At 43.5% G+C, this 13619-nt stretch overlaps 1 protein-coding gene across 1 annotated transcript; it reads left to right on the top strand.

Moving 5' to 3' along the window:
- Positions 1-616: 616 nt before the first annotated feature.
- Positions 617-12282, top strand: polr2a (polymerase (RNA) II (DNA directed) polypeptide A). The gene is made up of 29 exons (XM_034165005.1): positions 617-703; positions 1414-1546; positions 1633-1769; positions 1885-2058; positions 2177-2458; positions 2556-2717; positions 2875-3095; positions 3211-3343; positions 3427-3551; positions 3824-4034; positions 4197-4406; positions 4503-4671; positions 4791-4885; positions 5027-5230; positions 5334-5556; positions 5697-5880; positions 5974-6145; positions 6265-6370; positions 6466-6671; positions 6742-7005; positions 7148-7355; positions 7441-7541; positions 7635-7739; positions 7822-8004; positions 8112-8315; positions 8393-8579; positions 8701-8817; positions 8903-9052; positions 9151-12282. The coding sequence occupies exons 1-29, from the start codon at positions 617-619 to the stop codon at positions 10299-10301; spliced, it is 5904 nt and encodes a 1967-aa protein (XP_034020896.1). The 3' UTR covers positions 10302-12282.
- Positions 12283-13619: the final 1337 nt, after the last annotated feature.

Here is a 13619-nt window from a genome sequence, read left to right on the forward strand (position 1 = left end):
TAGCCGCATAATGTTTGTACCTTGGTTACTATTGGGTTTTCTTTTTCATCTACTTAATATTAATAAGAAAACAGACGAATCAACAGCACCGTATGCAAAATTCTGTACTCTGATTTAATAAAGCCAATAGGAATGCGTTCTTATCCGATCAAGATCCGCCTTTAGCTATTATTGGGTACGAAAATACACGTGTTTTCCCATTGGCTGTACGTCTCTTTAAATTAATTATTCATACTCTGTCTCGAAGAGCCAATGAGCGGCTTACTTCAATCCTCAATTTTCCGCCCCCATAGTCGTCAGCTCTTGCGTTTTGATGTCGGTAACCCCGTAGCATACAGCCAGTCTATATATGCGAGCGTTGGGAACTTTAGAGCTCAGTAGCGCGGATAGCGCATTAGAGCATAGATCAGGAAAAGGGAAAGGAGTATATCAGTTAGAATAAACATAAGTAGTCAGGAATTTAAAGGCGGGAGACAACATCGGTCTGTGGGATATCGCCATCGGAGACTTTCCGGTCACCGTTGGCGGCCTGGCCGGAGTCGTGGTGACTATTTAAGGCTGTTCCTGCTCACAAAGCGGCGTGCCGAGGACGTACGCGTCTCTTTGAGTAGACAGGATGCACGGACCGCCCTCCGGCGACAGCGCATGCCCATTGCGCACGATCAAGAGAGTTCAGTTCGGCATCATCAGCCCAGATGAGCTTGTAGGTTTTCCTATGGGGAGTGGGATTTCTTTTAATTAATTAATATTCTGACACGTCACACATTAATCGTACAGTTTTCTGACTACTCTCCTGATTTAACACAGATATGGCAAAGACATAGCTCTGTTTACAAACATGCTTGCAGTTAGCCTAGCCTAGCTTCATGCTAGCCGGTGGAGCTTGCGCAAACTAGCAAGTAGGAAGTTTGACAAACTTTAAGCACACAATGACTAAAGAAACGATACACTGTGTTACATGAATTAACCCCCCTTTATTTACAAAATGAAATGTGTAGCCCCACCAGTAAATTAAAGTTGATAGCTTTTGTGAGTGATGTTTTTGAATGCACTAGTCTGTTGTTCATACAAACAAACAAATAAAGGACAATTTGAACACAATTGTGATATGCATGTTTATTTTTACTCAAGATTATGTATTTAGTCATTTATTTTAATGCTATCAGAACGAATCATGAACTAGTTGACGTTTAAAATCTGTGCGCATATATACATATCAACAGTTTAGATATGGGATTTAATGTATTTTTATTATAAATTAAATTGATAGTGACATGTTTTGGTTAGTGATTGCAATCACGATACTAAATACATATGTGTGTATGCAGATGATTAGGTGTAGACATTTATTTTGTAGCAATATTATTCATCAGTCACAAGCCTGATTTTATGCATGTGGTGCAATCTTTATAGAAACGGATGTCAGTTACAGAAGGGGGAATCAAATACCCCGAAACAACAGAAGGAGGACGCCCTAAACTTGGTGGCCTTATGGATCCCAGACAAGGAGTCATAGAGCGAACTGGAAAATGTCAGACATGTGCAGGTATGTAATGTTATTAGCATTTTGTAGCAGTATTTAAAGAACTGATTTCATGTTGATCATCACTCACAAGGCTTTTATTGTTTCAGGAAGCATGACAGAATGTCCAGGCCACTTTGGCCACATAGAACTGGCAAAGCCAGTTTTCCATGTCGGCTACATCACAAAGATCATGAAAGTTCTGCGATGTGTCTGCTTCTTTTGCTCCAAGCTACTAGTGGATTCGGTTAGTATTTCACCCAGTCAGTATATGATGATAAATTATTTTGTCATGTGTCATTTCAGTGCTAGTTAGAGGTCAGTGATTTTACTGCATACATAGCTCCAATTTCTGTTTTTAGAACAACCCAAAGATCAAAGACATACTCGCAAAATCTAAAGGGCAGCCCAGAAAGCGTTTGACGCATGTATACGAGCTTTGTAAAGGAAAAAACATCTGTGAAGGAGGGGAGGAGATGGACAACAAATTTGGAATGGAACAGCAGGAGACAGAGGAGGACCTTACCAAGGAGAAGGTATTAATTTGGATTTTTTTTTAGGGCTAATTTGGCATGATTTCCTCTGTTGTGCAATTTTCCAATAAACACTTGTTTTTTATTATTATTATTATTTCCCGCTTTGTGTATTACCCAGGGTCACGGTGGATGTGGCCGCTACCAGCCACGTATCCGCCGATCTGGCTTAGAGCTGTATGCTGAGTGGAAGCATGTTAACGAGGATTCCCAGGAGAAGAAAATCCTGCTGAGCCCTGAGCGTGTACACGAGATCTTTAAACGCATCTCTGATGAAGAGGACATCATCTTAGGCATGGACCCCAAGTTTGCCCGACCAGAGTGGATGATTGTAACAGTGTTGCCTGTGCCTCCACTGGCTGTCAGGCCTGCAGTCGTCATGCAGGGTTCCGCTCGCAACCAGGTAAAAACAGTATAATCCCAGACTATATATTTTGCCTTTCACAAGCCAATTAAAGTGATACATATAGGTGATTAACCAAGAACTGTTTGTCTCAAAGGATGATCTGACCCACAAGTTGGCTGATGTAGTCAAAATCAACAATCAGCTTCGAAGAAACGAGCAGTGTGGTGCAGCAGCTCATGTCATAGCCGAGGATGTGAAGTTACTTCAGTTTCACGTAGCTACCATGGTGGACAATGAATTGCCAGGCCTGCCGAGGGTATGCGTGCATTTGATGAAGTGTCACACTATCCCCTAAGTTCACTTGTTGGATTTATGAAAATCCATTGCTGAAATATGTTTCAGCTGTTTTCACTGTTCTGTTAAAGTTTTTTTATCTCAAATTATTTTACAGTGTTTCATGTCTTCTGTTGCAGGCTATGCAAAAGTCTGGCCGCCCTCTGAAATCTCTAAAACAACGTCTAAAGGGGAAGGAGGGGCGAGTCCGGGGTAATCTTATGGGTAAACGCGTGGACTTCTCAGCCCGGACTGTCATTACCCCAGACCCCAACCTGCAAATCGACCAAGTAGGCGTGCCACGATCCATTGCGGCGAACATGACCTTCCCAGAAATTGTCACACCCTTCAACATTGACCGGTAAAGCAACAAAAGAATGACCAATTAAACCTCTGGTTCACGTTTAGGAAGCTGCACGCGAAAGCCATTTTGTCATATATGATGTTGGCTAATTGTGTTTTGTGGCCCGTTTAAGATTACAAGAGCTTGTTCGAAGAGGCAACAGCCAATACCCGGGTGCTAAATACATTATTCGTGATAATGGAGACAGAATTGACCTGCGATTCCATCCCAAACCAAGTGACCTTCATCTCCAGATTGGCTACAAAGTAAGAGGTCAAATATTACAAGTTGCTTGTTATATTATGTTGTAACTACTTAGGAATAAAATTTAATTTCTTCTGTTTTTTAGGTGGAAAGACACATGTGCGATGGCGATATCGTGATCTTCAACAGACAGCCTACACTACATAAAATGTCCATGATGGGGCACCGAGTTCGGATTCTGCCCTGGTCCACATTTCGACTCAACCTCAGGTACCAAATGAATGTTTATGCAAATAAGTTTCCTTTGAAAGGTTGTAATGTTTAATAAATAAAAATTACTTGTCAAATATTTAAACATTTTATATGTTGGCTGAAATGTGTTCAGTGCATACATAAGAATGAGTAGCAACCACTTTTGTTACCTCTGCCTGGGTAGTGTCATGTAAAGGCCTGATTTGTGAGTGTTGTGACTTTAAACATGAGATGTGGCCTCACAGTTTGAAATAACCACCTTAACATCCCTTACACTCACCTCTCTCCAGTGTCACCACCCCATACAATGCTGACTTTGACGGTGATGAGATGAACCTCCACCTTCCTCAGTCACTTGAAACCAAAGCAGAGATTCAGGAGTTGGCCATGGTGCCACGTATGATTGTCACACCGCAGTCCAACAGACCCGTCATGGGAATTGTACAGGACACCCTCACAGCTGTGCGTAAATTCACCAAAAGGGACGTCTTCTTAGAACGGGTAAGGAGATCATTGCCTTACAAACTTGTAACTTTGTAATAAACTGTGACAGTGATTTATCCATGTCAAATTTTTGTCACCTGTTACTGTGTAGGAACAAAGGTATGAGCTGGTTACAGATGCTCAACGCTTTTCTACTTGCTGTGTTCTTCTCCTCAACAGGGTGAGGTGATGAACCTCCTCATGTTCCTCTCCACATGGGATGGCAAAATGCCTCAACCGGCCATTCTCAAGCCTCGGCCTCTGTGGACGGGCAAGCAGGTCTTCAGCCTCATCATTCCCGGACACATCAATGTCATCCGTACGCACAGCACCCACCCTGATGAGGAGGACAGCGGCCCTTACAAACACATCTCACCTGGAGACACAAAGGTAAAAAGTTCTCATTAATTACAAGCTGTATACATTGATGACACCTCAACTTGTATTAATCAAATGTACGGATGGCATGTCACTTTTTGCACATAGGTAATAGTCGAGAATGGTGAGTTGATCATGGGCATCCTGTGTAAGAAGTCTCTGGGAACTTCAGCTGGCTCCCTTGTCCACATCTCCTATTTGGAGATGGGCCATGATGTCACCAGACTTTTCTACTCAAACATTCAAACTGTGGTCAACAACTGGCTGCTCATTGAGGGTAAGACATTATCAGATTTGACAACAGTAATCAGTATTTTAATCACCAAGGAAGCGCACAACCCTTTGAGATCCACAACTTCTTGAGGATGGCAGTTGATGCTTGTCTTTATTCTGCAGGTCATTCCATCGGTATTGGTGACTCCATCGCTGATGCTAAGACATACCTTGACATCCAGAATACAATCAAGAAAGCCAAACAAGATGTGATAGAAGTAAGTAGACTTCATCATTGTCACCAAAACATTAAAAGCTTACAGAATAACTCGTAGACTTCATCATTGTCACCAAAACATTAAAATCTTACAGAATAACTCGGCAAACTGTGTTTTCAATATCTGCCTTTTGTCTCCCAGGTCATTGAGAAAGCCCACAACAATGAATTGGAGCCAACCCCGGGTAACACTCTCAGACAGACCTTTGAGAACCAGGTGAATCGTATCCTCAACGATGCCCGTGACAAAACCGGATCCTCTGCACAGAAGTCTCTGTCAGAGTACAACAACTTCAAATCCATGGTGGTGGCTGGTTCTAAAGGATCAAAGATTAACATCTCACAGGTAATGGGGGTCCCTGGTGTTCAGTTCTTAAAAGAAAAGTGTGGTTAGGGTGTTAAGTTTACATTTTTTGAGCTGCAGCCATTGAATCTTCTCTCCAAATTAGGTTATTGCTGTGGTGGGGCAGCAGAATGTGGAGGGTAAACGAATTCCCTTTGGCTTCAAACACCGCACGCTGCCTCATTTCATCAAAGATGATTATGGCCCCGAGAGTAGAGGCTTTGTGGAGAACTCGTACCTTGCTGGGCTGACGCCAACAGAGTTCTTCTTCCATGCCATGGGAGGAAGAGAGGGACTGATTGACACTGCTGTCAAAACAGCTGAGACTGGTAAGGCCTCAGAAAGTTAAATAGAGAGATCAAATAAAATTGAGGTTGATCAATCCACGTCTGGAGATGCTCTCCACTAGTTTCCAAACTACATGAAGTGTGTTTTCCATTGTAAACATTAAATATGTCTTTGCCACCAGGGTACATCCAGCGTCGTCTGATCAAGTCCATGGAGTCGGTTATGGTGAAGTATGATGGCACAGTGCGGAACTCCATCAACCAGGTGGTGCAGCTGCGTTATGGAGAGGATGGCCTGGCTGGGGAGAACGTTGAGTTCCAAAACCTGGCAACAGTCAAGCCTTCACACAAAGCCTTTGAAAAGAAGTAAGATGCACCCATCTGAGACACAGCTTTTAGTTGTCTTCTCGGTCTGATTTCAGTGGGTCAGTGTCTCATACTTGTGACTGATCCAAATAGATTTAAGTTTGACTGTACCAACGAACGAGCACTGAGGCGGACGCTCCAGGAAGATGTGGTAAAAGATGTGCTGACTAACGCCCATGTGCAGAGCGCCTTGGAAAAGGAGTTCGATAAGATGAAGGAGGACAGGGAGATTCTCCGAGCAATTTTCCCCACCGGGGACAGTAAGGTGTGTGAGGTTATATATCGCAGACATACTCCTGTAGTGAAACGGTCTCGATCTGCAGCATGTGTTGAAAGGTGACTTTGAGATTAATGAGGAATTGCAATACTCTTAATCTCCTTCAGGTGGTGCTGCCATGCAACTTGGCCAGAATGATTTGGAATGCTCAGAAGATCTTCCGCATCAACCCTCGAACCCCAACTGACCTCAATCCACTCAAAGTGATTGAAGGCAGGTTTTTGTTTAGACATTAGAAAGTCTCTATCAATAATGAAGCCTAAATATGGACCAAATATCTTAGTTGTCTGGCATGGCTGTGTCCTCAGGGGTTCATGAACTTAGTAAGAAGCTGGTGATTGTAAATGGCGATGACCCACTAAGCAGGCAGGCTCAGGAGAATGCCACCCTGCTCTTCAACATCCACCTACGCTCTACACTGTGTTCCAAGCGCATGACGGAGGAGTTTCGCCTTTCTGCCGAGGCTTTTGACTGGCTGCTTGGAGAGATCGAGACCAAGTTCAATCAGTCCATCGTGAGTTTGGTTTTGTATGGGGTATTTAATTTGTTTGTTTTCTTATTAATCTATTTGTCTTTGTTGTCAGGCTCATCCAGGTGAAATGGTTGGCGCTCTGGCCGCTCAGTCGCTTGGTGAGCCAGCCACCCAGATGACCTTGAACACTTTCCACTATGCCGGTGTGTCGGCCAAGAACGTGACACTCGGTGTGCCTCGTCTAAAAGAGTTGATCAACATCTCAAAGAGGCCCAAGACACCTTCACTGACTGTTTTCCTGCTGGGTCAGGCAGCGCGTGACGCAGAGAGAGCGAAGGATATCCTCTGTCGACTGGAGCACACAACACTACGCAAGGTGACAAGAATGTTTATATATATATATATCTCTCTAGAGAGAGAGAGATGGTTAAGAAAGGTGTCAGGTGGACATGTTTCTAAACTGCATGCGTTTTTAATATTTCAACAGTGACCAAAGTTGAACCTTTTTATTTTCTCAGGTGACAGCCAACACTGCCATCTACTACGATCCAAACCCCCAGAACACAGTGGTTGCAGAAGACCAGGAGTGGGTGAATGTTTATTATGAGATGCCGGACTTTGACGTGACACGCATTTCACCGTGGCTGCTACGTATCGAACTCGATCGCAAGCACATGACCGATCGCAAGCTGACTATGGAACAGATTGCAGAGAAGATCAATGCAGGTGGGGTGCTACACCATACTTATATTTAACACAACAACAGAATGTTTTTTTCCTTATGCTATTGTTGTCGTCCTTATTTCCAAAGGTTTCGGCGATGATCTGAACTGTATCTTCAATGACGACAATGCCGAGAAGCTCGTCCTGCGCATTAGAATCATGAACAGTGATGAGAATAAGTTCCATGAGGTTAGCAGCAACACTATTATTAATTAATTCATGATGTAATGAAAGTACTACAGTCACTTTTCACGCTGGTCATAACTGTTTTTTCTCTTGTAGGATGAGGAGGTGGTGGACAAAATGGATGATGACGTGTTCTTGAGGTGCATTGAGTCCAACATGCTGACAGACATGACCTTACAAGGAATTGAGCAGATCAGCAAGGTAATGGACCAAAGGTTATGTCCAGCAGATTCCCCCAATAGACTGAAGAGTGATGACTGAGGTTGTTAAACGCTCCTTCCAGGTGTACATGCACTTGCCACAGACTGACAACAAGAAGAAGATAATCATCACAGAGGATGGTGAATTCAAGGCTTTGCAGGAGTGGATCCTTGAAACGGATGGCGTGAGTCTCATGAGGGTCCTCAGTGAGAAGGACGTGGATCCCGTCAGGACCACCTCAAATGACATTGTGGAAATTTTTATGGTATTAACTGACGTTGTACTATTATTTCAATGTAAAATGCTTTTTTTCCCCCGAGGCGGCTTAAATGACACTGGAATCTAAGTGAGTTTCTTTTCTTTCTTACATAGGTTCTGGGAATTGAGGCTGTGCGCAAAGCTCTGGAGAGAGAATTGTACCATGTCATCTCCTTTGACGGTTCCTATGTTAACTACCGTCATCTGGCTCTGCTTTGCGACACCATGACATGCCGTGGCCATCTGATGGCTATCACACGTCACGGTATCAACCGTCAAGACACCGGACCCCTGATGAAGTGCTCCTTTGAGGAAACAGTGAGTTGGTTAATCATATGACCAGAAAAGACAGGAGAAATATGGTTAGAGTTCATCATTCCCATTTCCGCCTTCAGGTGGATGTGTTGATGGAGGCGTCATCCCATGGTGAAAGTGACCCCATGAAGGGTGTGTCTGAGAATATCATGCTTGGCCAACTTGCCCCGGCTGGAACAGGTTGCTTTGACTTGCTGTTGGATGCAGAGAAGTGTAAATTTGGAATGGAGATCCCAACAAACATCCCCGGCATCAGTGTGGCTGGACGTAAGTCAGGGAAATAAGTGCATAGGGGAATCTTGTTATAGCTTAATTTGTTTATAGTGAGACCAGAAGAAGTTCTGATAACATCTGTAAGATCAGTCACCTTTATGTTCTCCATGCACAGCCACTGGAATGTTCTTTGGCTCAGCACCAAGTCCCATGAGTGGTATGTCTTCGCCTGCTATGACTCCGTGGAACACAGGAGCTACTCCAGCTTATGGTGCATGGTCCCCAAGTGTTGGTAAGAACGAGCAGCAGTCAATATTCTTGTCCATTTTTTATTTGTAGAGTTTTGACGTTTTCTGTGTTCTTGGTTTGCTCTTCAGGAAGCGGGATGACTCCTGGGGCAGCAGGTTTCTCCCCCAGTGCTGCATCAGATGCAAGCGGCTTCTCTCCAGGCTACTCCCCAGCCTGGTCTCCCACTCCTGGGTCTCCAGGATCTCCAGGCCCAGCCAGCCCCTACATACCATCGCCAGGTTGAAAAAAAAAACTTTGGTTACTGTGCAAGTGAAGCGAAAATAAATGTGGTTAATTCACGTAATCATTGGGTGTTTTGTTCTTTAACTCTCTCTAGGTGGAGCCATGTCGCCAAACTATTCACCCACCTCCCCGGCCTACGAGCCTCGTTCTCCTGGGGGCTACACCCCTCAGAGCCCGGGCTACTCTCCAACATCACCCTCTTACTCTCCAACATCGCCCTCTTACTCCCCAACCAGCCCTAATTACAGCCCCACATCTCCCTCATACTCTCCCACCTCACCAAGTTACTCCCCAACATCCCCATCGTACTCACCAACATCTCCGTCTTACTCGCCAACATCTCCATCCTACTCCCCAACCTCCCCGTCATACTCTCCGACCTCACCTTCCTACTCTCCTACTTCACCAAGTTACAGCCCCACATCCCCAAGCTACAGCCCAACGTCACCCAGCTACTCGCCCACTTCTCCGTCTTACTCACCTACCTCCCCTTCATATTCTCCAACTTCTCCCTCCTACTCCCCAACCTCCCCCTCTTACTCCCCAACTTCCCCCTCTTACTCCCCAACTAGCCCGAGCTACAGCCCAACATCGCCGAACTATACGCCCACTTCGCCCAGTTACTCTCCTACCTCCCCGTCCTACTCCCCTACGTCGCCCTCTTACTCCCCAACATCTCCCAACTACACCCCAACCAGTCCAAACTACTCTCCCACATCTCCATCTTACTCTCCTACGTCTCCCTCCTACTCGCCCTCAAGTCCACGTTACACCCCGCAGTCACCCACCTACACACCCAGCTCGCCGTCATACAGCCCCAGTTCCCCTTCCTACTCCCCAACCTCTCCCAAATACACCCCCACTTCCCCCTCATACAGCCCAAGCTCCCCAGAGTATACCCCTACTTCTCCCAAATACTCCCCCACCTCACCAAAGTATTCCCCTACGTCTCCAAAGTACTCGCCCACCTCACCTACCTACTCCCCAACGACTCCCAAATACAGCCCCACCTCTCCCACATACTCTCCCACTTCCCCAACTTACACACCAACCAGCCCCAAGTACTCCCCTACCTCCCCAACTTATTCCCCAACCTCGCCCAAATACTCGCCCACATCTCCTACGTACTCACCAACTAGTCCTAAAGGCTCCACGTACAGCCCGACCTCCCCAGGATACAGCCCCACTTCACCCACCTACAGCCCGGCCATCAGTCCTGACGACAGCGACGAGGAGAACAACTGATGTGCTGCAGCAGAGAAGAGCAGGCAGCTGAGGCGGCTTCACAGTAAAGCCCTCATCTCATGTCGGACAATTGAAGGACAGCATCTTGAACGAGCTGGAGGTGGTGAAGCTTCTGGTCACAACTGTGCAAAACAGTGAGAGTTGCATAATTTTTTTTTTTTTTTTTTGGGGGGGGGGGGGGGGTGTCACTTCCACACCACTTGACCATCTGAGGGACTTGGCCCTTCACCCTGAGAATATGTATATAAGTAATGTTATTCTGTGAGAGACTTGAACTGCTTTGCCTGAAGGAGAAAAGGCTGCCTTTTCATAATTTACTTAAAGAAAAACATTTTTACACATGGGGTATTGAAGCATAAATACAACCTGAAGAGGAAAAGAGAGGAGAGGAAGATGTGGTGAGAAAGTTATTTTCTAGTTTACTGCTTCCAGTCTCTCAAGTGTGCAGCAATTCTGACAGCTTGCTGAAATATTTGTGAATTAAATAATTGTATTCCTCAGTAACATACATGTGAAAGAAATAGAGCGGTATGGTTCTGATTTATTTTTTAACTTGGTTATATAAGGATAGAACTGTTGATGCTTTTGTAAAAGTAAATTTGCTTCCAGATTCTTGAGCATTTTGTGGATTAAATAGCTGCAGCTTTTCTTTCTACAAAGGATCAGTTTATAACTGAGAAAGTGAACATTTTAGTTTCTCAAGCTGCAGCAGCTCTTGAGATCGGAGGGAAATGAGCAGCAAAAATAAATGATAGGAAACTGGCTTACACTTTAAAAAGAAAGACTACTTTGATCATTAACTACATCTATGTTTATACCCGTCACCCTCTCCTCTTTTCCCACCCCAAAGATAAAACTGAATGATGTCAATAAACACCCACCAGCATCCTCTTGTCCTTTACCATTTTGAAGACTTATGCATCAAAAGCAGCAACAACAACAAAAAAAACTTACAACAAACAAAAAAGTCTTTTAAATTTAAATTTAAGAAATGGGATGCAGTGTGGATGAGGGATCCTAGTTTGGCATTACTGTTTCTGTCATTTGCGCGACTAACACGCTAATTGATTTTGATCAAGCTTTGGGTTGAACTTTTTAAATCCCTCCCGCTGTTGCTAATGTTCCTCCCATTTCTGATAGCTGATAAGTATGCAGGTTTTCACTTTATTTGGACTGTTCGTTTTATTTAAGACTCTTAATGTTGTGTTGAAGAGTCAAATAAGAGTTGACTTTTTTTTTTCTTCTCGCTCTCGTTTGCCTTTGACCGTGTTACTCTGTTTGCAAGAGGCTTGTACTCATATTGTGGATAGAGGAGTGGGGGGGGTTGTTTTTCCTCACGCTAACACCCTCATTTCACCCACTTTCTCCCCAAAAAATCGTAGATAGCTACGATGGCTCTTGAGCATTCTACTTTCCAAGAATCGAATAAAAATAATAATCTTGCATGCTGTTCATATTGAAGCGTGCCACCAGTTTCGGTTTAGGTGAAAAGACACAAACTCACCAGAGGGTAACTTTTGCCCTCCTGTTGGTGTCTTCATAAACTTTTTTTTTTTTTTCTTTTCTTTATCGAAGCAGAGATTGGTCACACTTTTGGGTTATTTATTGCGAAAAACGTGCCCACAATGTTAGCGAGAATTTTTATATATATAAATATAGTTAATACAACAGTTACTTCCAAGTGTTTCTTGGCCTAGTTTGAGTATTTTAGGAAACTTGTCTGTACACTCGACATAATTCCTGAATTTAACAGACAAGCCGGGTCTCCTCCCTTTTGATCTGCAAGATATCAGTATTTTATCTTTTTTTTTTTTGCTCCTCTCTCTCTCTCGACCAGATTATCCTGAGGGGGAGGGAATGAGGAGATTTAAGTGGGAGTCCTGAGGAGATAAATTGATTTTTATAATATAATGACCTGGATTATGGTTTTTGTGAACCAAATGTACCTGTCAGTAAGGACTTGATTTGATACGACAGCGCCCTCTGGCTTTAGAGATAAAGCAGTGTTTGTAATTTGCACTTAGGAAATATTGTGGTGGACCATGATGCCTTCCAAAAGCCTCAGACGTCTGTTTCCATAACCTTGCTGTCCATTCAGTTCAGGCCTATGGGACTCCCAACTGTATGAATGTGTGTCTGTATGTGTGCCTGAAGGTGAAACAGGGTTTCAAACTGAGGAAAGACTTAAAATGTGGACAAACGAAGGTTTAAATTAAAATGCCACTGTATAGAAACAGTTCATTATCTAAGTTTCTGTATCTTTGTTTTTTTTTTTGTTTTGTTTTTTTTTTTTTTTTGACTGGGGGGGGGGCATGAATAAAAAAATAAACATTTTACTACACACTCGTTTTTGTTTGTCATTTGTTTCACAGGAATGAGGGACACCACTAAATGGAAAGGTTATTTTGAGTTCAGCTTTTATCTGACGTTTGGAATTAAGAGATATGACAAATTGTAAGCTGTTAAACCAAAAAAATTTTTGGCATACATTTTGGTTCCAACATGTACAGTGTGTCTTAATGTGAAAACTCTGCATTTTGTGGTTAAATATAGTGGATTTCATGTTAAAGATCTTCAGTCTCAATTCTGACTATATATGTAGAAATTGCTGTTTTACATCAAATTTAGCACTAAAAGTGCTTGTTTTAGACAAATGTAACGTGTCACGGAAGTCCATATCTCAATTACAGCTGGTGAAACACACACACACACACAAAACCTGGATCCACCCCTGGCAGATAATGCTAAATTTTCATGTTTGTCATTTTTCTTTACCAACAAAAGATACACCTAATTAGGCATAATCTTGTTTATTCCATACTTTTTGCGGGAAAGGGGCGTTTTTGTTCAACAGAAAAGTTTCTTGAGTCACAAATCAAATTTACAGGTGAAAGTAATAATACTGACCAGTGTAACAGCATTTATTTATTTATTTAAGCTACCGTCAGACATGATTAATATGAGTGTCCTTTAGGGGGCGCTCGCTCCCATGGCGAGAAACAGTTTGGTCTTCGCTCCCTCAGAAGGCAGACAGAACAGTAGAGGTGAGGTTCTTTTTTAAAATCAACAGATCCAGTAGATTAATATTGTGTGAACTCAGGATGGATGCGGTAACTGGAAGTTTAAGTCCAGTGTAAAATCTGACTTCCTAAAACTGGTGGGCGGGTTTTGCAACGCAGACACTCTCCCACGTGGCAACAGTGAGTCACACAAGTTTCCACAATTAAACCTAAAGACGTGACAGCTGTCTGTGAAGAATCCAGACTAACGTTTACACTGAAATCATTGTGATTTTACAATTACAACAAACAAACATGA

The sequence above is a fragment of the Thalassophryne amazonica genome, chromosome 23, assembly GCF_902500255.1.
Source record: "Thalassophryne amazonica chromosome 23, fThaAma1.1, whole genome shotgun sequence".
In the NCBI taxonomy this organism is placed as follows: domain Eukaryota; kingdom Metazoa; phylum Chordata; class Actinopteri; order Batrachoidiformes; family Batrachoididae; genus Thalassophryne; species Thalassophryne amazonica.